We start from the raw sequence: 27,181 nt of genomic DNA, 5'->3' as shown, positions 1-27,181 counted from the left end.
TTTGATATATTATGTATTTCGTAATTCAACGTAAAATAAAAGTTATGGTTTCTTAAACCTTCTTTAACATCCATAGTTGCAACAGCTATAGTTTGTAATTGCTAAAACTGTGTAATAGTTATGATTTTATAGTTGCTGTAATACGCTCCCGATTTAAAATTTAGATAAGAAATATAAAAGAGAGATAATAATAAAAATAATATAGTGAAAAATAATTGAATATATATATAAAAGTGAAGTGTCCTTTTAATAAAAAAAAAATTAAAGTGGGACGAGAAAGATGTCATTTTAATTTTTACCCTAACAATTTACCAAGTTAAATTTATATGTTTTTATATATTATAACATCTATTTTATACATTTTAGGACGGTTAAAAAAATATAACACAACACATCTTTTTATTTTTTAAAAGAATAATAGTTTTTAATGATTCAAATAATCAAGAATACCGTATTATATTAAAAATAATTTTAATAAAATTTAAATAATTTTAATCCAGTTAATACTTTTTATATAAAATTATTTTATATATTAATATTATTCTTTTACCAAATCAAATTATTATTTTTACACATTGTAACAGTAGTATCTATTACAACAATATTGAAATAAAAATATATTCAATATGAAAAATATAGTGATAAAAACACTCTAATATTTTGATATCTAAAAAATAAATTTCATATACGGATCAATGCCATGAAGTGAAAATTAGTTGATCATCTCCAAGAACAACATACAAAGTATGAGAAACAAGTATATGTACAATAATCCTATATCACACCTTTCTCAACCCATCTAGTGTTCTTTCCCCCTCTATTTTTGAAGATTATGTTGCTTCCTCATCGCCGTGTCATGTCGAACAGAAATGAGTAAACAAATTCATGATGCCGGCCACCTTCAGCCGGTGCTTTGAGTCTCAGTCGATCGATCAACAGTAACAGTTTTGGAACTGATTGGCTTCTTGAATTGGACCAGTATCATGGTCATGTTGTCGCACCCTTCGCCTAGTGTTGTTGGTGCCAAGCACCGATCGAGAACTCTCTCGCACACGACTGAAAGGGGTGTTTCCTGCAATCGAGTTCGCGAAAAGATTCGATAACAATAGGACTCGCAAAGAGCTCAAGGTGCATAGACATACATAGTTTCGATCGATATTCACCTTGTTGATATGCTCGTGTACGAAATCGACCAGCTGCTGGCTCGACATACAATCCCTGGTGACAACACAATCATCAAACTGTTGAAGCATCTTGGCGGGAAAAGAAAACTATACAGATTTCAAATTCTGTCAGCTTATCTAGTGAACAATGGCAACAAACATATCGAGAAACTTCAAATGAAGAACACGATAGCAGATTAACAATTGGATATAACGATCGATTGGAGATAGTATTTAGAGGCCGTACCAAATTCCATCGCATGCTACCACTATGAAATCATCGTCATCGCAAAGCTCCACCTGTAAAATTAACAGAACACATCAAGCTCAAGCATGTAACTAAACAAGGTTACACAAGGCAACTGCAAGTTTTTGAGTATCAAACACTATCGATACCGAGTGCATTGAGTTACAGAAACTTGCTAGAGCATTTAGCACTTACAATGTTTACATCGGGGTTCGCGGTTACTATTTGTTTTTCAGCAGGCAAAAACTTGTTCTGTTTGAATTCCATGTCTCCTACATCAATAAAAGTTAAACTTTGACGAAATTGAAGAAGATTGTCCCTTAATTTTTCTTCACAGTACTGTAACTCACCGATTGCTCTCGCAAGGTTCAAGCTTCCATTGATTCGACCGCCATGAATAAACCCCCCTGCCCTGAGAATTCTCTCTCTCTCAACCTCAAGTTCTGGTTTATGATCTCTTGACAGATTGTATGCCTGAAATATCGAAAACAAGTATCATGAACAACACTATTCGCCGAATAAAGATTGAGCTAAGGCTCACACCTGGCCCTTCCTAGAGATCACACAGCGTGAGTCTCCAGCATTTGCGACGACAAGTTGGTTGTTGCGTATGATTGCTACACAAGCTGTGCATCCAGAAGTTGGCCCAGAGAAGTCAGCATGAGGGCCCTGATCAGGCAAAGTTCGAGTAAAAATACTTGCAACAAAGGGGGGGAAATGGATTGTATCGAAATTCAAGTATAAGCAGCTCACTTGTCTTATTTACGATATGCAAGTAGAATACTTGAATGTTCTAAGGTGATCCGATCCTATTTGTGATTATGGAGATCGAAATCAACATGACTTGTCCAATGTTTGATGTATAGCACAGAAACATGTTATTACCTCTTCAGCAGCCCAGTCATCTGTATTGTTGTTTGAATCACTGCCCCTCGGAGACCAAATAAGGCCTTCTATCATGCCAGTAAACTTGTTTATCTTGTCGCCGAGAATGGCAAGTTCTCTCCACCCTCTCTGTCCTTGCATCATGCCATCCATCCTGATGTAATAATAATATGCATAACCTTTCGACCGTCTTATGGAAATTGATTCCTTTCTTGAAGATAATAATGCATTAAGTAATTGATGAATGGCAGTGTATCTCCAAACAGAAGTTAAGTTACCTCAAGAATGCTTTTTGAACGGAAGTACCGATATCTCCACTTGAATAGGCTTCATTCTTGAGAACCTGTGTGTGCAGATACTTTGCACAAAACTTAGCAACTACTTTCCCTGAAACACCTACATTAGTTAATCAAGATCAAATAATAGGCAACCCAAATCATGAAGCCTCATAAAACAAAGGCATTTCATAAGTTTACTTTATAGGCAACCGATATAGATTTTTTATTTTTCTGATTATCATCCCAATCACAAAACTTTCAATCTCCATTCAGACTATGTATCAACTCTTTCATCTCGACAAATCTCAAGAGCAAGACGTCAACTCACAACACCAAGAATGCAAAGGTCTAGTGCATATGACCCTATGGTAGCTATCAATAATGAAGAATCTCTCATATGACAATAATGCCAGGATAGAAGATAAAATGTGATGGTGCAAACACAACGACGCAATTTCAAGCCGACGATTGTTAAGATTTTCCTTATGCAACCTGTGATGGTGATCATGGAGCCAGACAATTGCATTAACAAAACTATGTTTTAGAATGGCTAGTTAAGGAAAGAGTCGACAATGTGACTCTTCCTACACCAATAACAAATAAGGTCAAGCTCTTAGGATGGGTTGGGATCAGCCATAAGATTTTAGGATGCTTGTATGTCTCTTATGGAGATCCAGTTGCACACCCAAACGCAATGCTAGTTATAGTAAGTGAATATGTTGTGACAACTTAGTTAACTTAAATGGACAGAGAGATTTGCAACTAGGAATGTTGCACAACACCATAGAATGCATTGACGTTGAAGATATGGAAACTATCTTATCTACAACTCTTATATGATATGTTCTTACTTTTTTAGCCAATCTTGACATGGTAGCATGCGTATTTAAAAGGTCAACTTGATGTTTGGGCCAACGGATCTCTGCTTGGCCTCTAACTGATAGTCTAAATATTGATATCCACCAGATGAAGTTCAAGAGTCAATTTTCAGTTTCTTGCAGCAATAGAGAAAATGGACAGCAAAAATGATAGAATTTAACAAGTATATGACTTGAATCATCACCAATTGTTCACCATGATCAAGCTTTGTTAGTTCCACCTACTTGAGTTGGCTATGTCAATTTTATCTCTTCATGGTAATCTCAAGGAAGGATATTTTGCTAGAAAATTTGAAACCTCTTATATTACTTTTAATTATGTTAACTAGAATTTTCTACGAGAATAAGCTAGAAAATGCAAATTAAGCTATTGGAAGACAACTCGAACTTACCACCGTGACCATCATAAACCCCAAAGAATGATGTGCAGTCATCAAGATCAGGCACAGCGGCATGCTGCAGATAGAAAAAATAATGACAAATTTGAAATAAATTTGTATTTTAGTTCTACGACAGATACAGAGGTAACTCTTTGAGAAATTCATTGATTTTGGGGGGGATACATCTATACATGACTATTTTTTCAGTGTCAGATTAGGGGGAAACAGTTTGTCAATAGAGGTGCACAAAACCTCCCAAGGAATGGGAGTTTGTGAGGTAGAGAGCAAACAGCCTACACAAAACCTTTCTCAGCTTAACCTTTTAGTGTTTGTGGTACATTCTTCTATTAGCAAAATGAAGAATGACTGTGAAACTTGAGAATACCAAACCAAGTATTCTATTTAGCTTAGTGCTATCACCATTATTATGTACCGGTACTCCTTGCTAACCAACAGAGCTCTCGTTGCTTGAAAATGAATATGTTTTCTCCAGTAAACAGGATGTAGGTCCCTTGGCCACTTGGTATTACTAAAGAATTTGTGTGGACTGAATCATTCTTTTAAACCATATATGAACCAAAACTGACAAAAATTAACCTCTTAAGCAACCTTAAATTGGAGGAAAGTGTAATCCAGTCTCATTATCAGTTTTCTACATGCCACTAGGTTTATCTGTCCTTTGTTTCACCTTTTCTCATATGCATAACAATAACAAGGATATGTAACAAATTAAATTTCTGTAAAACGACCATGAGTATCTCGCTAACACAAAATTGAAAATTTTACTCATCTGTTCTTTAACTACTGCTTCTACCCCAAAACAAAGGGGGAAAAAGGATCATCAGGCTCTCCGGCAGTTTATTATTATGAACCAAACTTTGCAAATTTCCATCAAGAGAAATCATTCAAAGTTTCCATCATAACTGACAAACTGCGCTGCAGTAGAAACTAGAAAGAGGACACTTTCGTTTGCTTGAAACCAGTATTTCATGAGATGATAAGTAGCAAACTCATGCAATAAGTAATTATACGATTATGTGTTGAAACTTCAACTTAGTATTGCTTTTTCTGATAAAAAGAGAATGGAATTGATTGACACTGTAATCTACATTTCCTTTGTTGCCACTTAATGATGCCCTCTGTTACTTGGACTCTCCATCTTATGCTCTCACTATCCGTGTTTGCCATCAACACTCAGAAATCGACACTCTGAGTGGACATTTGATATGCCTATTGACCACAAGTAAAAAGCATTTAAAAATAGCCATGAGGACACTTGATCCACACCTGGAGAGATGGAGAAAAGAGAAGTAGCAGTATATCTGTGTCTGAATCCGAGAATAGTAGGCACTAGCCATCTATGTTATATGATCGAACATTGTGGCATCGATCCATTTTTTCTCTTACTGATAAATTCAGTGCAGATAACATTTGTTTCTCGTCTGATCCACTTCCAATTAATGAATGTCTCACGAGGAGCAGTACTGTTGGTTGTAAGGGCACATATCTGCACTGAATTCTTTCCAACCCTAAGTCTAAGAAGGATAAAAGTATAGATATTCTGAATGAAAAAAAAGTACGCTATTGTATTCTTCCAATTAATGAAAAAAAACAATAGCTGGCCTCTAAGAGTTAGGAAAAGCACAGCTTGACAATGATGATGATTTTGGCTAAGAATCGTGAGAATTAAAATAAAGACAAAATACTAACTAACTTACAGCATCTTCCATGGTTGCACGCCATCCTTGCATTGATGAGAGCCCAAACCTGAGTCTATGATTTTCACCATCTTCAGAAAACTTATCTGTCTTTGGAGTGCTGAGATATATGCCCATATCTGTTTCAAGAAGAACTAACATAGAATCAGGATTTAAAAGCAAAAAGGAAGCGATTTAAAATGTAATGATGGTGCTAACATGAACTCAAGTTCAAGATTCTCTCAGAAGTTTGTCAGTCAGTGAGTTCAGAAACTGCAGTGGTGAAGGTAACATGCAAATGATATAAATCAGAGGATTTCGTCATCCTTCATGAAACCAATGAGATTATAAAAGATGCAGTTCCATATAAGTAACAAGTACTATATTTTTGAATTTATTCCATTTCCTTTCTTGTGCTTTGAATTTTTCAAGATGTATCAGCATCAATTACTATGAACTGTAAGATCAGTAACATAAAAACTTGCGGCTTTAAAGAAAGATGGGTTTATTCAACATGAACAAAGTATACCGAAATATTGTTGGTACAAGATATAGAAAGTAACTAATAGAAGACACATTGAGATTGAAAAGTAATATTTGAAAATAGAAAACCTTATTTCTGGATACACAATCAGGTTTAGCCACTGAAGGAAACTATAAAGTCTGGCAACTACACTGATTTCGAATTATTACCATATTTCATATTGGGCTTTCTTTGACAAATGCACTTCGAGTTAGAGGTCGTATTGTAGTAAAGTTCATCATACAGAACAACAATAAGCCATGTGTCCTAACTAGTTTAGGGTCGCCTTGTGGGATCTTATATTCTTATCTGCTATTGAACTCTATTTTATAATCAATTCCCACTAGGGAAATCATGTAAATATTCACTTGTTTTACAAACAATTCACACTTATAAAAATCATGGTGTGATTTTTTTTCAACACAAGATAAAGTGGGGGAAAATATTGAGGCTTGTGAATAGTATATTACTAATAAAAAAATAATAGAAATGTTTGTATTTTATTGGTTATTCTATTTCCATAAAGAAAGAGAATAATAGAGTTGAGCAAAGAAGATTATACATACCTGATATTTAGATTAACAAAGCAGTTGCTAAAAACGCAGGCAATCAAACCATTATACTCATTGCTTCAGGAACAACACATCTTCCAACCTACAACATGTAGAAACAATGCCTAGAGCATAGAAGGCTAAAACTACTTGTCCTACAAAATCACATTATACATAAAAGGGAACAAATAAACTCAGCCACACAAATCTATACAAGTAGAGATGCAAAGATGTCAGATCACGCATATTAAACAACTTTAGGTGTTGATCTACATAACAAATGACATATGGGTGAAAAATACATTAATGACACAATGGGCTAGCTACAAAAGATTTTCATATAAGTGAAATATGTGTTTCATGACTTCAAAAGTGGAAATGAAGAGGGTAGTACTAAGGTTTCCATTTCAATTTAACTGATTTGAGAGACTAGGGTTCATTTATTCACAACTAAAATTGTTGCTTCGTATTTTTTACTTTTCTGCTATTAAAACTCCTACACTGGTAGTCCTTTTTTTGCTCATGTTAGTAAAAAAGCATCTTCTCATATTGTAAAAACATATGCACCATAAACTCATGTCTATCTATAGTTGTGCAAACTTGCAAAGTCAAATGCACGCTTAGATAGGATCACGTTATCAAATATCAGTAAGCTTATATGTATTAGATTAAGAAGCTATGTACATATTCAAAGATGAATAATAAATTCTATAGGTAGACAAGTTGAATTGATTGAAAGTGAAGTTGTAAGGGATTGAGCAAGACCGAAGAAAACTATAATTAACATAATGAGAAGTGATTTAAGAGTTCCAAATATTACTAGCAACTAGCAATACAGTCATGCATCAGTTTCAATGTAGTCCATGTAATCCTTGTGTAGTATGCAATCTTTACTTAACCCAATTGCCTAATGAGCCAAATCACCTATTGGGACCCTCATTGCATATGGTTATTCAATTACATATGAACCTGTTCTTTGAAACAGTGCAAGCAAAATAGGAAAATGTTTTGACTGATTGAGTTTGTACACCATAAAGTTCAAGTTACTACTTATTTGATCAAAGTATCAAACCAAATAAACACGCAAGCACTTATCTGGATTGCTTAGGGTGATTCATAACTTTTCCTATTAATAAATTTCTTAGGTTGATTAACATGCATACAATTACATGTCTTATTTTATCAGTAAAGCTTAAATTCATGAATAAAATATTTTCAAATTGAATATAAAATTGCTCAGCTTGATTACGGTGATATATAATGTAATAAATGAAAACTTATAAATATTTTTATAAATACTAGTTTACTGTCAATCTATACTTTGTCAATTAGGGACCCCATTTTGATGTGCCTATATACCACAGGTGCATTTTGCAGTGACTCAACTGCATATCACTTTCACAAAGTTCATTCGCTTAAAAATCTTGCTCTATTGTTTGATCCTATGTATCTATCCCTTCTTCCTCTCCCTTACCTATTACATGGTTTGGTTTCTTTTTCAATCTATTGTTGGGCTCACCTCACTTACCTTGCCTGTTTCTATGTGATCCTTAGACCACAAGTTGCTCCAGCTCCCTCACTAGCTCATGTTGACAAAAAAAGATGGTCTATTCGATAAAATTCATTTGTCTAGTTCTACTAGCAAAAGTAGCTTAGTGTTTCTTTCTAGTTCTCTCATCATCCTCCACTTATTACCACTCCTTACATAAGTTTGTTGTCTAACACAATTGATCTTTCTCTTCTCCTCTTACTCTAGCTCATTCTACCTTCTTCTCTTTTTTATTCTCCACACCTCTCATCCTTTTCTTCTCCTCCAGCACACTTCTCCTTCTCTCCTCTAATTCTGCTTGTGCTCTCCCTCTTTATTTTGCTACCACAACTTCTCTTCTCCAATATTCTCGCCGGTCCTTTCTTCTTCCTTATCTTCTACATGTTATTCTTCTTCCACCATGTCCTTCACTATCCATCTAGCTATGCACTCTGCACACCCTCAGGGCTCAACAAAAGACAATCCGCTGTCACTTTAACACCCTCATGAACTTTGGCCACATCTTGAGCAACAAAGTTTGGCAATTCCAACCTAATTATTTCTCATAGTGATATTGAAGATTTAGCATATCATAAATGGAGATATGATGACACTACATTAATTGATGGAAATGGAAAACGAAATTTTGAAGGCACTAATTTTATTGTCAGTGCTAGAAGGCACCCTTGAGATTCAACAATAATAGTGATCCCAAAAAAAGTAATCTGCAGCGTTATTTGTGTTGGCTTATATCCGCCAAAAGTTCAGCTAAACCTGAATAGGTGTTCTACCACTTAACATCGATCGAAGCCAAAAACAGGCATCCAAGCCAACGAACTGAGCACTGAGAGCGAGGATTAGCAGTAAAAAGTGCGTCTATCCTTCAAAAACCCCAACTTTACGCTAAATACTTCGAGATGGACCCAAAAAATAAGCGAAAAGGTCTAGAATTCGGCAACCAAAGGAGGGAAAACGATGAACGCGCAGCAGGGAAGACTCACCCGGTCCAAGACGGCGGAGGAAGGAAGCCAAAATAGATCCAGAGAGATTATTGTGGCGTAGAGATTCTGATTCAATCGCAGAGGAGGAACAGCGAGCGGCCTTTGGAGCGCTGTAAAGATCCCTTTTTTTTTATTAATTCCTTCTTTTTTATTCTCTCAATTATCATCAAAGTTTCATATGGACCCTTCAACTTTCTCCGCATCACGACGAGCGTACCAGAAATGTCCTTGAATTTACGTGAAATATCACAAACTGTTCTTGATACTCCATTCATTTTCTGGTTCATATATATCAAAAAAGGAAAGCAAATTCATGCTTTTGACTACACAATCCATAAAGTCAACGATAGAAAAGTAAATTCTAAGATCTTTGTCACGTTGAACAATTGTGCTTTAATTGTATTACTGATTATAAACTTTTAGGAGTGTTCATGATAAAGTTGCATCCCAAGATAAAATTATCAAAATCTAGCGTACAATTCAATGGAGACGGAGTCAGCGGCCGCATTGCTTAGATTACGTCAAGGAATCTACGCGGGGACCCGCAGAGGAAGCTGAGATGGGACGTGGCACCTATAGATTTTGTCCAAATATTGGTTGGATCCTTGCAGATGAGCACATACGTTACTCAAAAGTTAATCCATTTCCTAATTACAAATGGAGTTGAAATAAGAACAAAGCATCATAATTTGAACAAGTAACTCATGATTTAATTCATTATAGTTTAGTTAGACATGTCAAGTTGCTTCCATATGGCAACTAAATTTTTCTTAAGATCAAGAGGATTTAGCAAAAGGATCATAGTTCTATGGTTGACTTTATCTAATTCGTACGGTTGTCCAGTTGGTTAGAGAGTGACAGATTTACTATAATGGATAAGAGTTTGATTTCTCACGCGTGCATGCCTTCGGAGAAAAAAAAACTCTCCCACCTCCTAACTACTTAACAGTCGCCTATAAACTAATTCCGTAATATCTCCTTTCACATAATATGGAGATGAATTATGAGAGATACTTGAGTTGAATGTAATCACCTTTTGCTATAATAGTTGACTTTATCTATACATCTTCCAACGCAAACGACAAGTTTGAATAGTTGACATTTTTGGGTGCATTAATAGTAATGAATTTAATTCCATAATAATAATAATAATATTATTATTATTATTATTATTTTAAATCTATATTTTTTTAATTCTTTGAATTAATTAATTATTTTCAAAGTTGATTGACCTAACTATAGAAGTTTTTCACCAGCCACTAGGATAAATTCGAGAAGTGTTTAGTCACGACAACCGACCTCCATGATCAACTCATCACTGTAGAAAGTTATGTTCTATCTTCCATCATTGTAGAGAGTCATGCTCCATCTGAATATTAGAACCATGGCTTGCAACACAGTTGCTTCCCATAGTTTTTTTCCATCAAATAGAAAATATGCATATTTCAATTGAGAGTCGAATCGTAACACTATAGAAATCCATCAGTGGTCCGACCGTTGCACCATACCCTGAGGGGCAAAGGGACCTTCATTGACAATGAAATATAAATCTGTCACCTTAGTAGGCTCTCCAGAATGACCCCCCCCCCCCCCCCCCCCCCCCCCCCCCCCCCCTCCTTGCTCCTTCCACTACTTAGAAGGGGATAAATCATGGAAAACTTCGCCTTTAGCAATAGTAACGCATGCGGGAAAACTTCTATCATTCAGGTACCAACTCAGTTACACCCTAACAATTAATCACAGAGAGCTTCATCCAAGTATAAATGAAAGTTCTCTACGTAATAATAATTAACATAATTTATTTATTTTTATTTACCTACGAATTGAAGATAGAGATATAAATGAACATAATTCTTATGAATAAGCTTAGAATCATACTCGAAAGAAAATTGTTTATGGTAGCTTAAAATATATATAAAAAACAGACACATTATTTTTAAAATTCTAAAAAAAAAAGCATTATGAGCATTTTGGGCACATTGGAAAAGATCCAGTTTAAAATTTTAAAAAGTACGAAGAAGTTTTTGAGAATTTTCTAAAATCCAGGGGCTCGGTTCAGAAAATTTGCCATAATCCACGGAAGCAGTTGCCGCGGTCATCGGACGGCTGCCCAATCGCCACTTGCCGCGGTCATCGGACGGCTGAGATGCATGCCGACACAATCCATTGACCGGTTCTTGACCGCAGCGATTCTGCTCCTCCTCGGAAACTCTATTCCCACGTCCGTTCTCAACGCCCGTGCATCCATACCCGGTGACGTGGCGCGGTGCATGCCATTAAACAATCCACGTAAGAAGATAACGTACGAGAAGCAGGTGACTGTATTTCCAGCCGTCATCGTAATCCACGTCGGCTCTCTGCTCCAGGTCATCTTTTGCAGCTTTCCGTTGGAGGACAGGAACGGTCAGTAGTCAAACCTCATAAACATTATTTTTTCGTGCTGCAAAATCGATTTTTTTCTGCAATAATATTTTTAAAATAATATTTTTTAAAAGAAAAAAAAAATTACTGGAGTTCAGCTGCAGGCCAAACTCATCAGCATGAGCCGACTTTTGCAATTTATAATTATTTATTTTTTATTTTGACGATGAAATAATTTCTCCTATAAATAGACACTGTTTTCTTGATTGATTCCTCGTGTGCGGGCGGAGGCAGAGAGAAATGGTGCGGTTGAGCAACAAGCTGATCGGGGCACTGAACTTGGCGACGCTGCTGCTGTCGCTGCCGGTCATCGGCGGCGGAATCTACCTGAAGGCTCGCGCCGCCACCGACTGCGAGAAGTTCCTGGCGGCGCCCCTCATCGCGCTCGGCGTGTTCCTCTTCGTCGTCTCCCTGGCGGGCTTCGTCGGCGCCTGCTACCGCAACTCCTGCCTCCTCTGGCTCTACCTCGTCGTCATGTTCCTGCTCATTCTCTTCCTCTTCTGCTTCACTGCCTTCGCCTTCGTCGTCACCAACGAGGGCGCCGGCCGGGCCGTCTCCGACCGAGGATTCAAGGAGTTCCGCCTCGGCGACTTCTCCCACTGGCTCCAGAAGAGGGTGGAGGATTCCGAGAACTGGCGGCGCATCAGGAGTTGCCTGGAGCAGAGGAAGGCGTGCAGGAGCATGGAGAAGAAGAACGAGACACGGGCGCAGTTCGTCGGCGACGATCTCTCCCCGATCCAGGTTCCTGCTTCCCCAAATCCCATCCTCTTCGCTCCTCCCACTTCAAAATCTCATCTTTTTTGTTCTGGTTCTCGAATTAACTCTCCTCAGTCGGGGTGCTGCAAACCGCCGACGGCATGCAACTTCACGTTCGTGAACGCGACGACGTGGGTTAAGCCGGCGAGCTTCCACTCCGGCGACATGCCTGACTGCAACGCCTGGGAGAACGACCGGTCGAGGCTCTGCTACGACTGCGAGTCCTGCAAGGCCGGCGTGCTCGCCCAGATCAAGCGTGACTGGAAGAAGATCGCCGCCGTCAACGTCGTCTTCCTCGTCTTCCTCCTCCTCGTCTACTCAGTCGGCTGCTGCGCCTTCAGGAACCACAGGGACGAGTACCGCTACCCGCGCTTCAAACGAGCAGGATATCCTTAATTAGCAGAATTAATCTTGAATTCTGCTCCTCCTGTTTCAATGCTGTCATCCCCTCCATGAACTGCTTGATCATGTATGGTTGACTTAGTTCGACATGAGTAGCTCGCATCGAATCGACTAGCATTGTTATTGGTCAACGATAAGTAGCTCATGGAGAATTAATGCGGTCAGCAACATAAGTTTATATAATAATTTTAAATAAAATATTTCAGTAAATACAGATGATCAAGTTGTCGGCCAACGAACGGCTAATGCGTATGCTTCTCGAAGATAGTCGTCCAGAGAAACAAAGAGACTTGAAAAATACTAAAAGAAAGAGTTAGAATTAATGCGCCGAGGACGGATCCCGGCAAACTATTCCATCACTCAAGTTAAGATTTTGTACAAGGAAGAAGTTTAATGACTTAGAATAATTAGAGTTGATGTGTGCATGTCACACTATGCCCACAGGTATGGATAAACTTTTAGAGAGATTTTTGAAATATTAGTATTTGTTTAGAAAATATTCTGAGATATCCATTCCAATTTTAGAAAGATTCTGATCGTTCATATATTTTCAGAATATTTTTCTATTTTTTTAGAAGAAACAGTCTTAGGCTTCCCTAATCGCGCAGGCCAACCGACTCCTGGGATCAAGTGGCTCTAAGGTTGGAACCTGAGGTCAGGATAATTAAGGTTGACACATGATGTCAAGTGAGTGCCGAGATCGAAACTTGGGGTTGAGACTCGAGGTCAAGATGGTGTCGGTACGTGATGTCGAGCCAATGCTGAGGTTGGAGCTCGATGTTGGGATGAGGTCGACATATGGTGCCGAGTAAGTGTCGAGATCAGAACTCAAGATCGAGACTCAAGACCAAGATGGAGTCGACGTGTGATGCCGAGTGAGTGCGAAGACCGAAACTCGAAGTTGAGACTCGAGGCTAAGACGATGTTGACGCATGATGTCGAGCCAATGCTAAGGCTGAAGCTCGAGATCGGGACTAGAGGTCAAGATGAGGTCGACGCGTGATGCCCAGTGAGTATGGAGACTCAAGGCCAAGATGGGGGTCAGCATGTGATGTCAAGCCAATGCCGACGCTGGAGCTCGAGGTCGAGACTCAAGGTCAAGATAAAGTCAACACGTAATACCGAATGAGTGCCTGAGATCGAAACTTGAAGTCGAAACTTGAGGTCGAGATGAGGTCAACGTATGATGCCAAATGAGTATCGAGACCGGAACTCGAGATCGAGACTCGAAGGCAAGAAGATGTCGGTGCGTAATACCAAGCCAATGTCGAGGTTGGAGCTCGAGGTCGAGACTTGAGGTCGAGATGAGGTCGACGCATGACGCCAAGTGAGTATCGAGATCGGAACTCGAAGTTAAAACTCGAAGATGAGATGAGGTCGACGTGTGATATCGAGTGAGTGTCGAGATTGAAACTCGAAACTGAGATAAGATTGACATGTGATAGCGAGAGAGTGCAGAGATTAGACCGTATACCTTAAGGATGATTATCATTAAGATATGAGAGGTATAGATTTATTAATTATCTGTCTCTCAAATATTATCTAATCATTTTTAATAATCCCTTTTCTTCTCATTTTTCAACCACGTCATGTTCCAATAACAATCACATGCCAGTTTAGAAACTCTACAGTATCATACAAATTATTATATAATTCTAACTGGATTGGCTTAATTATCCTTCCTCCTTCCCTGTTCTACACATTTTTGATAATTAATCCACGGAAATTATTATTATTTATTTCCATTCATTAATTCTGATTTTCTTTTTTTTTGTTGTTTTGCTGTTGTATTGTTTAAATGATTGACCAACAAGCTTCTTCGTAGATCGATATTAAGAACAATTAATTAGAACTAATTCAAAGAAATATTTAATCATTTAGAAATAAAAAAAGAATTAATGATTTTAAAAAATCATTTATTGTTTATTTTCCAAAAAAATTGCGTGCCGCTAATCGAATTTACAGAGAACCCAACACCGCAAAGCTCATCGCCGCAGCAACTCCGGCGAGCCCGGCCACCGCTTTCTCCGCCGCCGAATGCTCGCTAGTCCCATCTTCCGCCTCGTCCCCGGCGCCTCCCGGTCCCTCCGCCGGAGAATCGCTCGGCCCACCCGCCGGAGAATCGCTCGGCCCATCCGCCGGAGAATCGCTCGGCCCATCCGCCGCGGGGGCAGGAGACGCGTCAGGGGAACCTGAGGACGGCGCCACACTCGCCTCCGATGACGGCGCGCCACCTGCAGGCGATGGCGCCTTTTCGTGCTCCGGAGCTCCCGCTGGCGAGGCGTGTGCGGGAGCCCCCGCTGGCGACGCGTGTGCGGGAGCTCCCGCTGGCGACGCGTGTGCGGGAGCCCCCGCGGCCGAGCCGTCGCCGGAGCCATTATTGCCTCCGCCGTCGATGCCCGGAGGCACGACGATGCTGCTAACTTGGAGAACAGAGATGTTGTACGGTTGCTCCACGACCACCTTACGATAACAGTCGAAACACCGTAAGAACGGAGACCAAATCGACGATCATACATCGAATGTCTATTACCTTGACGAGGTTCGAGACGAGGCCGGAGCCAGGGACGGCGGAGCCGAAGGCGACCTGGCCGTTCCCGGTGTCGGTGACGTTGAGGAAGCCGTTGTGGCCGACGGCGAGGCCGGTGGCCTGGAAGAGGGTGGTGAGGATGGCGGAGTGGTTAGCGAGCTTCTGGAGCTTGTCAGCGTCGTAGAAGTCGAGGACGACGTGGACGGAGAGGATGTTCCTGAGCTCGTTGAGCGGGCGGCCGGAGACGGCGGAGGCGGCGCCGTTGTCGACGGCGAGGACGGTGATGGTGGCCCGGGAGTTGATCTGCGAGGCGACGTCGGTGCGACTGAGGAGCTCGTTGAAGGAGGAGAAGTCGGGGAAGTTGGAGAGGATCGTAGTGATGTTGTGGGAGGAAGCCAAGGGAAGGAGAAGGAGAAGGGGAAGGAGAAGAAGAGGAAAAGCCAAGAGCGTGTTTACTTTGATGGCCATGACTTTCTTGCAGTTGACTTTCTCTACGTTCCTCCAATCGTAATCTGTTGGGTTTTGTAGGCACGTGGGGGTTACAGATTCATGGTTGACCTTAATTACGACAAAAAGAGATGGTTGACCTTGAATGGAGGATGAATGTGGTTGACCTTAATTCGAGGAGAAATTTTCATAGAATTCGATATCTGGGTCATTAAAAAGTCAAACTGTATATATAAAGTATTTCATCTTTGCACAAATATAATTTTATAAACTAATTTATAAAAATAAATCAAATTGTGAATTTAAATAGTGTTTATAAACAATGTCATAGGCTTGTTTTTGAAGTTGTTGAGTTAGGGAGAAAAATCAAGAGTAATTTTAAAGAATTTTTTAAAATGTGATATATATAAATAATCAACATGAAATTTAATTTATTTGATTTATTTTTTTTATTGTTTGTCTTATATATTTGTTGTTTATGTGCAGTAAAAGGTAAAATCATTTTATTTTTATGATCATTTGTGAGAAAATTAGTCATTACAAAGAGGACATTATCTCGACTTCGTTGAAATTCAACTCTTGTCTACTGCAATAAATATATTCTGCAATAACCAACTCAATTATGTCCTGAATTATATTTACTGCACTAACGATCAAACTCAGATTTTGATGTATGACAAAGTGGTTAAAGTTAGGTTGTTATTTTTAATCTCTTTACTAAGTGTGCAGGGTCGAAAGACTTAGAACCAGACACCAGGCTGAAGTCCAGGGTGGTTGAGCCCTGGCAGGAAGTCCAGTTGGGTCCGCGGAGCCTGACAACTGGCCGAAGACCAAGTTGGTTGAGACTTGGCAGAAAGACCAGGGTGGTTGAGCCTAAGTCCTGGTGGGTTAAGAAGTCAAGTAGAGATGCACGAGGTAAGTGAGGTAAGTCACTGGAGGAGCGAACCAGTGAGGACGAGTCCAAGTTTGGACTTTAGGCGCGGTCCAACTTAGACCCACTTGGGTGATCTAAGTTGAGTCCTGGTTAGATCCTGGTCTGGATTGACAGGATCTAATTAATTTTAAATATTCTGTATTTTAGTATATTTTATTATACTAACTCTATTTTATAAGATTTATTTGGTATATGGATAAAATTAATTTTGCATGAGAACTCTGTAAAATTAATTTTTATTATTCATTTTTCTAATCTGAAATTTTATAAAATGATAAAATCATTCTTATAATAATTATTTAAGGAGGATAACATTTCTTATAAAAATAATATATATATATATATATATTATTTAAATTATTTTTTGATCCTAGATAAGATAAACTGCTAAGTGTGGATCAAGTTTTGCAGTTTTTTAAAACATTTGCAGATCTAGATAAACTTGATAGTGTCTATATAAAGCTGCGGTCAGTGCATGAATTACAGAACTGCGACCAACGTCATTCTTCTGCGACGACCCGAGCTTTGACACGACCACGCCCAATTTCTGCCGGAAGATCACCCCCAACATTCGAGCGTGTCCAGAATTCTCTGTTGTTGGGTAACGAAGTTTTTTTTTATTTATTTTCGGCACTTATTTAAAAGTCAAAAGTGTGGGGTTGTCACACTTTTGATTATTGTATTCGCCTACTCTACCAGAGTTTGTGTCTGGTAGAGAGATTTAGTGGATTGCCCACAGGAAAGGTCCAAGGGACCTGGGCCTTCGAGTAGGAGTCGTCGACGGCTCCGAACGAAGTAAAAAAATCACTTGTGTCTTTCGTACGCTTCATATTTATTTTCCGCTGCACGCTTTTCAAAGCATAAAGTTTCTAACTCTGGTTTTTAAACGAACGAAAATTTTAAAAAGCACGTGATTCACCCCCCTCTCACGTGCACTCGATCCTACAAGTGGTATCAGAGCGAGGCCGCTCTTCACCGGACTAACCGCCGGATGAGCCATGATCCAGATCTGTCTTTCAAGAATCGTTCTCATTATAAAAAAATTATCATATATCCACGATAAATTTTAGCTATGCATAAATAAATTGTAGGGAAACGTATTTCGTGGTGGACACCTATGTTTGCTTCCTAATGATTGCTCCGACGATGACCACGTGTTGCTTGCCGTGGTGGAGCCTAGCCTCACGACGACGACGCCTCCTCTGTTCCTAAGGTGGCGGATGAGAACGACCTATTAGACCGGAAGCAAGCAGTACATGGCCGACAAAGCCTGGCACGTGGACGCCGTGCTCCACCACGCCCTTCCCCTTCGCCGGCCGGAGCATTTCTTTGCCGCCATGCGATACTCTCTCGTTGCCTCTGCAAGCGAGTTTGCCTTGTCCTCACGCTCGTGGCCAAGGGCGAAGCCAAGCATGTTTCTACCCGAGCTTAAAGAAAAGTTACCATTTAAATTTATTGTAGAAAAAATAAAAAATAGATGTGAGAGAGGAAGATAGCCTGAGAACTTTCAATTAGATTAGGATTAGTCCGAAGACTATAAATTTTCTGACTCCGTCATTGCTCGCGACCTGAGTGCTGGTCGGCGACGACCAGTCCGCCGCCATGCCCTTCGCCTGCGCCACCGAGATGCTTCACGTCGTGTCGCTGATCCACGACGACCTCCCCTGCATCAACAATGGCGACGTCCGACGAGGGCGCCTCGCCAACCACGTGGTCTTCGGGGAGGGCGTCACGGTGCTGGCGGGCGACGAGCTGCATTGCTTCGCCTACAAGCACGGAGCGGGTCCTGCCGGCGGTGGCGGAGCTGGGGAGGGCAACGAAGGCTGAGGCCCTGCTCGCGGGGCAGTTCACGGACATCGAGTGCGAGGGGAAGGAAGTGGGGCTGCACAAGACGGCGAGGCTGATGGAGGCGGCGGCCGGGAGGAGGAGGTGAGAGGCTGAGGAGGTACGGGCGCGTGGTGAGGTTGCTGCTCCAGGTGGTCGACGACGTGCTGGATGTGACGAGGACGACGGAGGAGCTGAGGAAGACGGCGTTAAAGGGCTCGGCGTGCGGTAAGGCGACGTACCCAAAGCTGTTGGGTTTGGAGGCGGCGCGGCGGCTGGCGGAGGAGCTGGTCGGGAAGGCGGAGGGGTTCGACCGGAACAGAGCACGGCCGCAGCGCCACCTCGCACACTACATCGCCAACCGTCATAACTGAATTAAACTAACCGATCGATCAAAGCTTTCGATTGGTGACAACAAAGTCGTGAAATCTCTTATATTTTTCTTAATTTGTCTGTTTTTTGCAACAGCGTTCGAATGAAATCTATAGAAAAACCTGCGATCTTACCACAAAAGGACAAAAAAATCTAAGTGGAATCTAATTTATTTTTTTAGTTTATGCCGTTTTCGTATTCTGCTGCCGGCCCGCTTAATGGTCATGATCTATTGCCAGATCTTGATATCAAACATTTAGCTCCAAAACTATTTGCTTCCTGAGACAGGGATAAAGTCTTGGGAGAGACGTCGTATGACATAGTTGAATTGATTACGATAAAATAAATTTATAAAAAAGAATAAAATTCGAATCTTGATGAAATCGAGATAATATCCTCTTTCGTCGTTATCAACTATAATTTTCGATTTATCTCTACACAGATAATCGTGAGGCCGATCGTGTGAAACTATTAAAGTGATAGATTCCATCTTTAAAAAAAAAAAAAAAAAAAAAAAATCTCGAGAGAGCCGCTAGAGATGAATTGAGATGTCTATTTACTATAAAATAGAACAACTACTACTGCATAAATTAAAGTATTTTTGATACTCAATAAACATGCATAATTAATCATACCTGGATCTCATGATATCATGTGTACCATCACCAACTTGTCTGGAAACCCTTATTAAATATATCAACAAATTCTGCACTGAAACTGAAGATTATTAGCCATTTTCATCTGGTGAAGCAGTGTTCTTCATGTGCTTCAAAATGGTGAAGTATTCGAGACCACTTCATTCCTCTTATAAAACTATATCAATCATCAACACACACCAAAGCTTATTAGTTAAGAGAACTTCACATGATTTACTACTTAAAAAAAAAGAATTCTGAACTGAAAAATATTAGATTACTGTTCTTTAACCGGTCCAAGATTTGACCACGACTGAATCAACACAGTGTCTTGTGATCAAACTTCAAATGATTGATCAGAAGCAGATCCAAAAGTTGAAATCTTCATATGATTTCCACATGGGCTCTGCTCTCCAGACCCACCTGCTGCCATGTTCTCCCAAGCATCTAAATCCAATAGAAAAAAAGGAAACAAGGCAGAAGTTGAATCAGAAAGCTGGGAATCCAAGCGTGCTGAAGCAGGAGGAGATCATAAACTTGAGTTTGAAGAATGGATAAATGATGATGGTACAAGAATCACATGCAAGGACAGTAAAAGCACAGCAGGGACAACTACCAAGTGACCGTACCACCAGGGGCATGAAAGATTTGTAGATTTTGCAGACACCAAGTGGTTTGGAGTTGGAGTCAGGTGGCGAGTCAGCAGCAGAAGCATTGTTGCATTATTGGCTTGACATGGATGAGTAGATTGGACCTGCAAGAGTGTTAGATTTACTTGTCTGTAAAAAATCTAAAAGACAATGAAGCAGAGAATCAAATCAGAGGGTTCAATAAAAATGTCTTCAAGAAATGAGCAAACCAAGCAGGTTCAAGAAATTTACAGTGGAATTCAGATGTTGAAGTACCAAGTTGGAAAGTAAAAAAATATTAAATTTTGTAAATCTGAATATTATATTTAATAGCATGTACAATACTTTTGGCATCCCAACTCCTTTAAATCCTCGTGAGTTTTCCAGGCATTAACCAAAGCAATTCAAGTAGCTCCACTTGATCGACACTCATTGCTGTGCTTCTGAGTTGTCGATGGAGTCCAAGAAATCCAACAAGATCACCGACATTGTACGGCTCCGGCAAATGATCAAGAAGTGGAAGAAACTCGCAGTGGTGTCGACGGCCAAGTCGAGCGCCTCTGCTGCCCCCACTGCCTCCGGGGGCGGAGGCGGAGGCAGCAAGAGCATCAAGTTCCTGAAGAGGAAGCTGTCCTTCTCTGACTCAAGCTATTCTTCTTATTCTTCTTCTTCTTCCTCCTCTTCCTCTTCTGGTTATTCTACGTCGTCATCGGTGCCGAAGGGGTACCTAGCGGTGAGCGTGGGGGAGGAGCAACGTCGGTTCGTGATCCCGACAGAGTACTTGGCACACGGGGCATTTGCGGGGCTGCTGAAGGAGGCAGAGGAAGAGTTCGGGTTCGAGCAGGAAGGCGTGCTGCGGATCCCGTGCGAGGTGGGCCTGTTCCAGGGCATCCTGAAGGTGGTGGAGAAGAACAAGGACTGCCGATGCCATGTATGGTACTGCTCGCCAGAGGCTGAGATCGCCGGTGGCGCTCACCAGCTGCCGCCCAAGCCCGTGTGCAGGTGATCAGTGGACTAGTACCACTCCTTCCATGGCGTGGGATGATCATCGATGATGATCTCCCCCTGGAATCCAGGCTTTCTTCTAATTAATCATGTTTGTCATTGAGTTTGAATTGTGATGGAAATGAATAACAATTAATGAAGCTGAAGATGATCTGCTCGATGTTTCCAATTTCCAGTGGTTCATTCAATTACCTCTCTTTTTTAGCAAAAATTTAGTCAATGCTTGCAAAATGCAGGCACGGGCGATTGGCCTACTGCAGTTAAATTTGCAGTGCTCATAGAATTCAATTGGTCGAACACCTGAACTAATTACTTCATAGAATTCCTTTCAGCTAATTTTACAGGCTCGGCAGTTCTAAATTTCAAAACTAAATTTGAGTTTTCCTGAAAACTCCAACAGAAAGTATTTACCTTTCCATGATTTGCATTTCTTAAAGCAATAAAGAAAGAAAGAAAGAAAGAGCTTCCTATTCCATTCTTTCGATGGCTACTGATCTTCTTATGAACAAAGAAAGAAACTTGCAGAAGCTCTTAGAGGTACATAAAGAGATAAGCTTAGAATTAATTCAAAGGCACTTCGTGACACAAATTTCAACATGTTCTATAACAAAACAGAGAGATGCTCACTAACCTGTGGCATAACCTCAGTCAATGTGATAGATGGACAATAACTTGATCATCGTTTCCATGCTTTTTCCCCCTTGATTATTCTGCACACAAATTGTACAAAAAGCTTCATCTTCAATATACAAGTAAAAAAACTAAGGGGTTGGCAAAATCTAGTTGATACTACATCAGGGTCACAGTTTTATAACCTTGCGAATGCAGGATACATGTGAGATTTTCCATCTTTGCTCCGGCAGCCAGTGCAGTAGTGTCACATTTCGATTTGCAGGCGCGGCTTTTCGTCAATAGCAGACAGACAAGAACACTTCACAGGGCCTTGCTGGAACAGACACACCTTGTCATAAATCAACGGCAATGGAGATCTTTCCTATGAAGCATATTTTGAAGGAACTGAGGGCACCACAAGAAGTTTTTCAACATCCATGTACTCTCGCTGGCGCCGATCTTTCCAAAAATGGTTTGGCATCCCTCTTCTGTGAAGCTCGATTGTAGTCTGAAGTCCTCATCGTTAATTTATCAGACTTAGGAACTCTAACCTTATCGATTAGATCAGGAAGCTTCTCCATAGACAGATATCTAGCAATGAGCAAAGCAGATGGAAAATTGCACCTTCTTGCTAAAACTAGAAGTATTCAGATCGACGCCCTCTTCCTCTATCTCCCCATTCGAGAACTGGAGGCGATAAAAGCTGAGTCCTTCTAGGAACCTCCGCACTGCCGCAGAATCTCCACCACGGCCTCCCGTTCTTCTCCGGCGGTCGATGAGTCGGCGTAGGAGGCGGCGACGCACGACGAGCCCTTGCCGTCTTCGGTAAAAGAAAACCGCGGCGGCGCAACTCGCTGCCGGTGAATCGACCTCACTAGGGTTTGGATCCTTCCAGGCGCCCTCCGTTCGTCATCATCGGCGTCGAACGACTTCGAGCCGTTACATATCGTGGTGGCCCGTGACTGATGTAACCGATCCGGGCCACACCCGTTCGGGCCAAGATCAGACCCGGGCCCAGCCCATTGACACCTCAGACTGAAAAGTTTGCCCACGGATTTACCTCCAATGAGAATTGATCTGCTGAGTGAGTCCTTCGTGCGCGTCCGTGAGCGTCGTTCGATCCATCATTCATCACGCGATCGCACATAGATCTGACTGTTCAAATGTGGGAATGCATAATGTTCCGCCCCCGACCCACTGCCGCCGCCCCTCGTTGTGCCATCTGACCACCGCCGACTGTCGGTCCGGCGCGATCGACGCGCCGTTTGTTGGCGCATCAGTCGATATCGGATTCCGATCGGATTGTGACTGGAATTCGACGTAATTTGGTCGGAACGCAGCCGGCAGTAGCGTGCGTCGAATTCCGATCAAATCACGATCGAATTTTGATCAAATTGCGATCGGAGACCGATCGACTTTCAGTCGTGATTTGGCCGGAATCCGATCGTGATTTAGTTGGAAACGCGGCCGACATTGCTCGTGTGGTTTCTGGCCAAATTGCGTCAGATTTCAATCACAATTCGACACCGATTGATACGTCGATGAGCGGCGCGTCGATTGCGCTCCGGGCATGGATCAGAGGTGGCGCTTATTGGCGCGCACGAAGTAGTCGCTAAGCAGATCACGATGAACGGTAAGTCAAACGGTCAAACTGCTACAATGACTCCATCGTACGCTTCCCTAATGAGCTTCCCATAGCAAATGGCGAACGCCATCCAATGGAAAGATGCTGCGTTACAATCATAGTTGGGACCACCTACTTCAACCAATAATATCATCGAAACTATCGAACTTCGCCTGATTCGTGTTTGATGAATATTCTGTATCCTGAAGGACTGATCCCTTGTTCTTCCCAGTTATAATTTCGAATCGGGTAACCAAAAGCGCGAAGTAGTCGATCACGATGACGGTAAGTCAAACGGTCAAACTGCTATAATGACTCCATTGTACGCTTCCCTAATGAGCTTCCCATAGCAAATGGCGAACGCCATCCAATGGAAAGATGCCGCGTTACAATCATAGTTGGGACCACCTACTTCAACCAATAATATCATCGAAACTATCGAACTTCGGCTGATTCGTGTTTGATGAATATTCTGTATCCTGAAGGACTGATCCCTTGTTCTTCCCAGTTATAATTTCGAATCGGGTAACCAAAAGCGCGAAAATGTCCACAAAGAAGATCCTAAATCCCAAGCAGTCTCATGGACTCAATTCCTAGGGTGACCAGTCTGGTCCCATGGAAGTTTCCACCAATCACCAGGTAAATCAAGAAGCGCATACGACGGTCAATCTAGATGCCCAGCATCCTTTGATTGCGTTCCTCATTTGAAGGAAAATTCTTGCAAATACGTCGTAGCTAAGGATCGAATCATGAGTCTCTAGGTCATAATCTGAATGTCATACCGTTGCACCATTGCCCCGGATGAAAATACTGATCTCTTCCTGCATGAAGACCCTCTCTTAAATTGGACCGTGAATGGTCCCCACATGAAGATGGAAATACTGACGCGTGTAAATATTCGGGCATGTTGCATTGCGTAGTTTCTCCTCTCTCTCCTCTTCTCTCTCTTCTCTTTCTGTTCAAGCTTTCGTCTCTCTCTTCCTTTCTGCGCTTGATCTGTTCTTCGATTTGATCTCTTCCTGCATTGTCTTCTTCTTCTGCGAATGCACGGATCAATGCCTTCTTCATTCTCCGGTATGTTGCAGTTCCCCTTCTTCCTCTTCTCTTTTGCCTTTAGCAGCAATGTTTTCTGACAAAAGCAGTTAATTTGATGTCTTCAATGGCACGGCTCTTTACCATGGAGCTGGGGTTTCTCTTCGAGATCCTAATCCAAATCTAGAAGTTCAAAGCTTCTGAGTTTGGTAGCCGGATTTATGGCGACAAGGTCGAACTCCAAGGTTAGAACTGGTGCTAAGGCGCCGCAGCAAGCAGTGTCGCCCCGTTTCTGTCGTGCGTCGCAGAAACAGACTCCGACCAGAAGAGCGCCGTTCGCCGGGAGAGCGTGCGGGTGATGGGCACCCTCGCGAGGTCGTACGGGAGACTTCTTGTTCCCCATTGCGGGAAAGTTATGTCTTTGATTGTTAAGAGGCTCAAGGACACGGATTCCGCTGTGCGGGACGCTTGCGTCGAGACTTGCCGGGTGCTGGCTACCAGTATGGCGGGTCCCGGTGGCGGCGAGGGAGGGACTGTGTTTGTGGCGTTGGCCAAGCCCCTCTTCGAAGCATTGGGAGAGCAGAACAGATACGTGCAGGTGGGTGCTGCCCTGTGCTTGGCGAGGGTGATCGACGAGGCTCCTCAAATGCTTGCTCGTGCTATAAAATTGCTTAAGAACCAGCATTTCATGGCAAAGTCGGCGATCATCGAGCTGATCAGAAGCATCATACAGGTTGTGCTTCAGTCCATCCCAAGTTATTTGCATTGATAGGTTCATTTTCTCTTAGGTACTTGCCCTTGATGCTATTAATACTTGCATCTGATTACCATCTGCTTTATCTTTCCAACATACTAAGGATAATCTGAACTTCTTCAAGCAGTTTGATTCATGTGAAGTGAATTTTTATTGTCTTGCCAATATAAATTCTCATAAGAGCAATTGTTATCGTAGTGGTGCTCATCCTCTTCACGGTGATGCAATCTTAGGTGCTTGTTCAATTTATGGCTTCGTGGCATTTCTTTGTTCTTCATTCTTAAGAATAGTATGTCATATTTTGCTCCCAGGGTAGGATTTGCTTTGGCAATCCAGACATTGTCTGCAGCAGTTAACAGCATCCTTGAGGTCCTCAAAAGCAATGATTGGGCAACACGCAAAACTGCATCCTTAGTGTTGGCTGCCATTGCTGTAAACCCTGGAGCTTCTTTAGCACCATTTTGACAAGGTTGGTTACTTCTTCACTAATTTCAGAAGTAGAGATTTTGAAGGATTCAGAATTTAGCATACAAAGGAATCCAATAGTCAATAGTCAAACAAATAACTCTAGAATAAACCTTGGAACTCTGAAAGGACAAGGAAGAGATAGAAAGGATGCTACTTCTAGTATTAACACCTTGGAAGGCGTTTCTGGAATTTGGAGAAGAGCTAACAACTTTCTTGTTGTAGGGAATGTGGAATCAGCACACGTGGAAGCCGTTCTTTCAAATGATGATGTTACTTTGCTCCAGCTTATGGATAGAACTGGCCCTATTTTAGAAAGATTGTCTTTGGAGACAACCAATGATGTACTCTCTTTCATGGCTGCAAACTTTGTTGATCAAAGATTTCTGGAATGTACAATTCCATGGTTGCAACAAGTAATTTGTTGATCCTTCTATACTACAGATGGTACATGACTTCTGAATGCTTTTGACAATAAAATAACTTTTTTTTCTTTCTAGGTTGTTGAATTGAGCAAGACTAATGAGTCGAGGCAACTTTTTCTGTCGACAAAAGCACAGACAGATTTCTTGTTTGCATTGCAGGAAGCAGCAGCTAGAGCAATAACTGTTCCAGTACTGAGAATGTCTATTTCCCCTTATGCAGCAAAATTGCATCAGTTGTGGCTTGAGACTCCATGCAGGTAACTAAGCTTCACTTCGACTACTTCAACTTGTTGCTCGCGAAACTGTTTTGAACTTCTCTTTAACCTTTTGCTCTTCTATGACTTCGTCAATTGGCTTGAGACTTCAGATCTGCTCTGTAACCTCAGTCTTCCATGACTTCAATTTTCTTGATAGTGATTAAGTGAACCAAATATCCAAGAGCATTAAACTGTAGTTTGTGAACATATTCATCCAAGACGAACAAAACTTGTATTTCTTTCATTATACTTGGTGACCTTTATAATTTATGAAATTGACTAAAGAGTAAAATATTCAGAGATCAATCTACAATCCTGTTCTACTTTGCTTGCTTTCAAATATAAGTTTATGAAAAGGCAAATCAATTAAAATTTTAGAGAATAAATTATAAAAATATGGTACATATTTGAACATGATAAAACCCAAAGTAATGAACATTGAAATCTAGATCAAATAATGCTCCTAGGATATCTCATATTGGAATAGGTTTTTCTACATGTTCATAAATATATAAAAGATGAGCTTGAACTGATACTCAAACTTAATTGTTGCTTGTACTTTCATTGGTGCAATATTGCTTGTTCAGTAATGAATATTGATTGACACTTAAAATCATAGTGCAATATTGCTACTCTAGTGAAATCTCTTTTTGTTTGTGTGTTGATCGAAGCCAAGTTTTATTTGCAAATGGCAATAAACAAGTAACTGATGTTATTTGCTTCAGGAAGAACCTTCAATCAAGAGGATCACAAGGGAGCAAGGGGTGTGCCTTCTAGTTCTTGTGGTTGACCTCTACTTGTGCATTATGTCAAGTTTTCCAAAATGTTTTGATCGAATTTAGATAGAAAGAGAGATCAAAAGCTATGTAAGAAGCATCAAGAATCCCTTAAACAAGCAATGATAGTATTTGTGCTCCAACATCTCA

General features: G+C 41.0%; 5 protein-coding genes, 1 long non-coding RNA gene and 1 pseudogene across 7 annotated transcripts; 4 read left to right on the top strand and 3 right to left on the bottom strand.

The window, feature by feature from the left end:
• Positions 1 to 696: 696 nt before the first annotated feature.
• On the bottom strand, positions 697 to 9,261 carry LOC141846254 (putative protein phosphatase 2C 11). Its single transcript, XM_074734264.1, has 12 exons — positions 9,132 to 9,261; positions 6,618 to 6,705; positions 5,550 to 5,668; positions 3,844 to 3,907; positions 2,574 to 2,682; positions 2,296 to 2,449; positions 1,954 to 2,079; positions 1,761 to 1,884; positions 1,606 to 1,682; positions 1,411 to 1,463; positions 1,164 to 1,218; positions 697 to 1,072 (listed from the first exon to the last, which is right to left on the bottom strand). Exons 3-12 carry the CDS (start codon positions 5,664 to 5,666, stop codon positions 902 to 904), a joined length of 1,050 nt encoding a protein of 349 aa, XP_074590365.1. The 5' UTR covers positions 5,667 to 5,668; positions 6,618 to 6,705; positions 9,132 to 9,261; the 3' UTR covers positions 697 to 901.
• Positions 9,262 to 11,792: 2,531 nt separating this feature from the next.
• Positions 11,793 to 12,704, top strand: LOC141846608 (tetraspanin-7-like). Its single transcript, XM_074734644.1, has 2 exons — positions 11,793 to 12,293; positions 12,384 to 12,704. Exons 1-2 carry the CDS (start codon positions 11,793 to 11,795, stop codon positions 12,702 to 12,704), a joined length of 822 nt encoding a protein of 273 aa, XP_074590745.1.
• A 1,965-nt stretch (positions 12,705 to 14,669) lies between these two features.
• On the bottom strand, positions 14,670 to 15,708 carry LOC141846505 (fasciclin-like arabinogalactan protein 4). The gene is made up of 2 exons (XM_074734548.1): positions 15,244 to 15,708; positions 14,670 to 15,173 (listed from the first exon to the last, which is right to left on the bottom strand). The coding sequence occupies exons 1-2, from the start codon at positions 15,706 to 15,708 to the stop codon at positions 14,670 to 14,672; spliced, it is 969 nt and encodes a 322-aa protein (XP_074590649.1).
• Positions 15,709 to 17,874: 2,166 nt separating this feature from the next.
• Positions 17,875 to 18,819, top strand: LOC141846819 (geranylgeranyl pyrophosphate synthase, chloroplastic-like; annotated as a pseudogene).
• Positions 18,820 to 19,457: 638 nt separating this feature from the next.
• Positions 19,458 to 21,945, bottom strand: LOC141846171 (uncharacterized). Of its 2 annotated transcripts, XR_012603320.1 has the most exons (4): positions 21,902 to 21,945; positions 21,718 to 21,796; positions 20,082 to 20,206; positions 19,458 to 19,899 (listed from the first exon to the last, which is right to left on the bottom strand). It is a non-coding gene; the product is annotated as an uncharacterized LOC141846171 (long non-coding RNA). The 2 variants fall into 2 exon arrangements; XR_012603319.1 differs by having other exon boundaries at positions 21,718 to 21,936.
• Positions 20,536 to 21,087, top strand: LOC141846170 (uncharacterized). Its single transcript, XM_074734169.1, has one exon. The coding sequence runs from the start codon at positions 20,536 to 20,538 to the stop codon at positions 21,085 to 21,087; it is 552 nt and encodes a 183-aa protein (XP_074590270.1).
• Positions 21,946 to 23,324: 1,379 nt separating the features above from the next.
• Positions 23,325 to 27,032, top strand: LOC141846503 (uncharacterized). Its single transcript, XM_074734543.1, has 6 exons — positions 23,325 to 23,331; positions 24,627 to 25,098; positions 25,420 to 25,561; positions 25,597 to 25,989; positions 26,074 to 26,255; positions 26,981 to 27,032. The coding sequence occupies exons 1-6, from the start codon at positions 23,325 to 23,327 to the stop codon at positions 27,030 to 27,032; spliced, it is 1,248 nt and encodes a 415-aa protein (XP_074590644.1).
• The last annotated feature ends 149 nt before the right edge of the window (positions 27,033 to 27,181 follow it).

Source organism: Curcuma longa, chromosome 15, assembly GCF_044706935.1.
Source record: "Curcuma longa cultivar G26 ecotype Majalengka, Jawa Barat chromosome 15, ITB_CL_G26_1.1, whole genome shotgun sequence".
Classification (NCBI taxonomy): Eukaryota; Viridiplantae; Streptophyta; class Magnoliopsida; order Zingiberales; family Zingiberaceae; genus Curcuma; species Curcuma longa.
The sequence above is the reverse complement of the archived record's forward strand: the minus strand, read 5'-3'. Positions and strand labels throughout refer to the sequence as shown.

Excerpts from the sequence above, each read along its gene's own strand:
- LOC141846254 (XM_074734264.1), bottom strand. The coding sequence starts at position 5,666 with ATGGGCATATATCTCAGCACTCCAAAGACAGATAAGTTTTCTGAAGAT. Across the intron at positions 1,683-1,760 it reads GAACCTTGCGAGAGCAATCG|GAGACATGGAATTCAAACAG; the intron begins GTGAGTTACAGT and ends TTATTGATGTAG. Across the intron at positions 1,464-1,605 it reads CGAACCCCGATGTAAACATT|GTGGAGCTTTGCGATGACGA; the intron begins GTAAGTGCTAAA and ends TTAATTTTACAG.
- LOC141846608 (XM_074734644.1), top strand. The coding sequence starts at position 11,793 with ATGGTGCGGTTGAGCAACAAGCTGATCGGGGCACTGAACTTGGCGACG. Across the intron at positions 12,294-12,383 it reads ACGATCTCTCCCCGATCCAG|TCGGGGTGCTGCAAACCGCC; the intron begins GTTCCTGCTTCC and ends AACTCTCCTCAG.
- LOC141846505 (XM_074734548.1), bottom strand. The coding sequence starts at position 15,708 with ATGGCCATCAAAGTAAACACGCTCTTGGCTTTTCCTCTTCTTCTCCTT. Across the intron at positions 15,174-15,243 it reads TCGTCTCGAACCTCGTCAAG|GTGGTCGTGGAGCAACCGTA; the intron begins GTAATAGACATT and ends TGTTATCGTAAG.
- LOC141846170 (XM_074734169.1), top strand. The coding sequence starts at position 20,536 with ATGGAGTCCAAGAAATCCAACAAGATCACCGACATTGTACGGCTCCGG.
- LOC141846503 (XM_074734543.1), top strand. Across the intron at positions 25,099-25,419 it reads ATCATACAGGTTGTGCTTCA|GGTAGGATTTGCTTTGGCAA; the intron begins GTCCATCCCAAG and ends TTTTGCTCCCAG. Across the intron at positions 25,562-25,596 it reads TAAACCCTGGAGCTTCTTTA|ATTTCAGAAGTAGAGATTTT; the intron begins GCACCATTTTGA and ends ACTTCTTCACTA.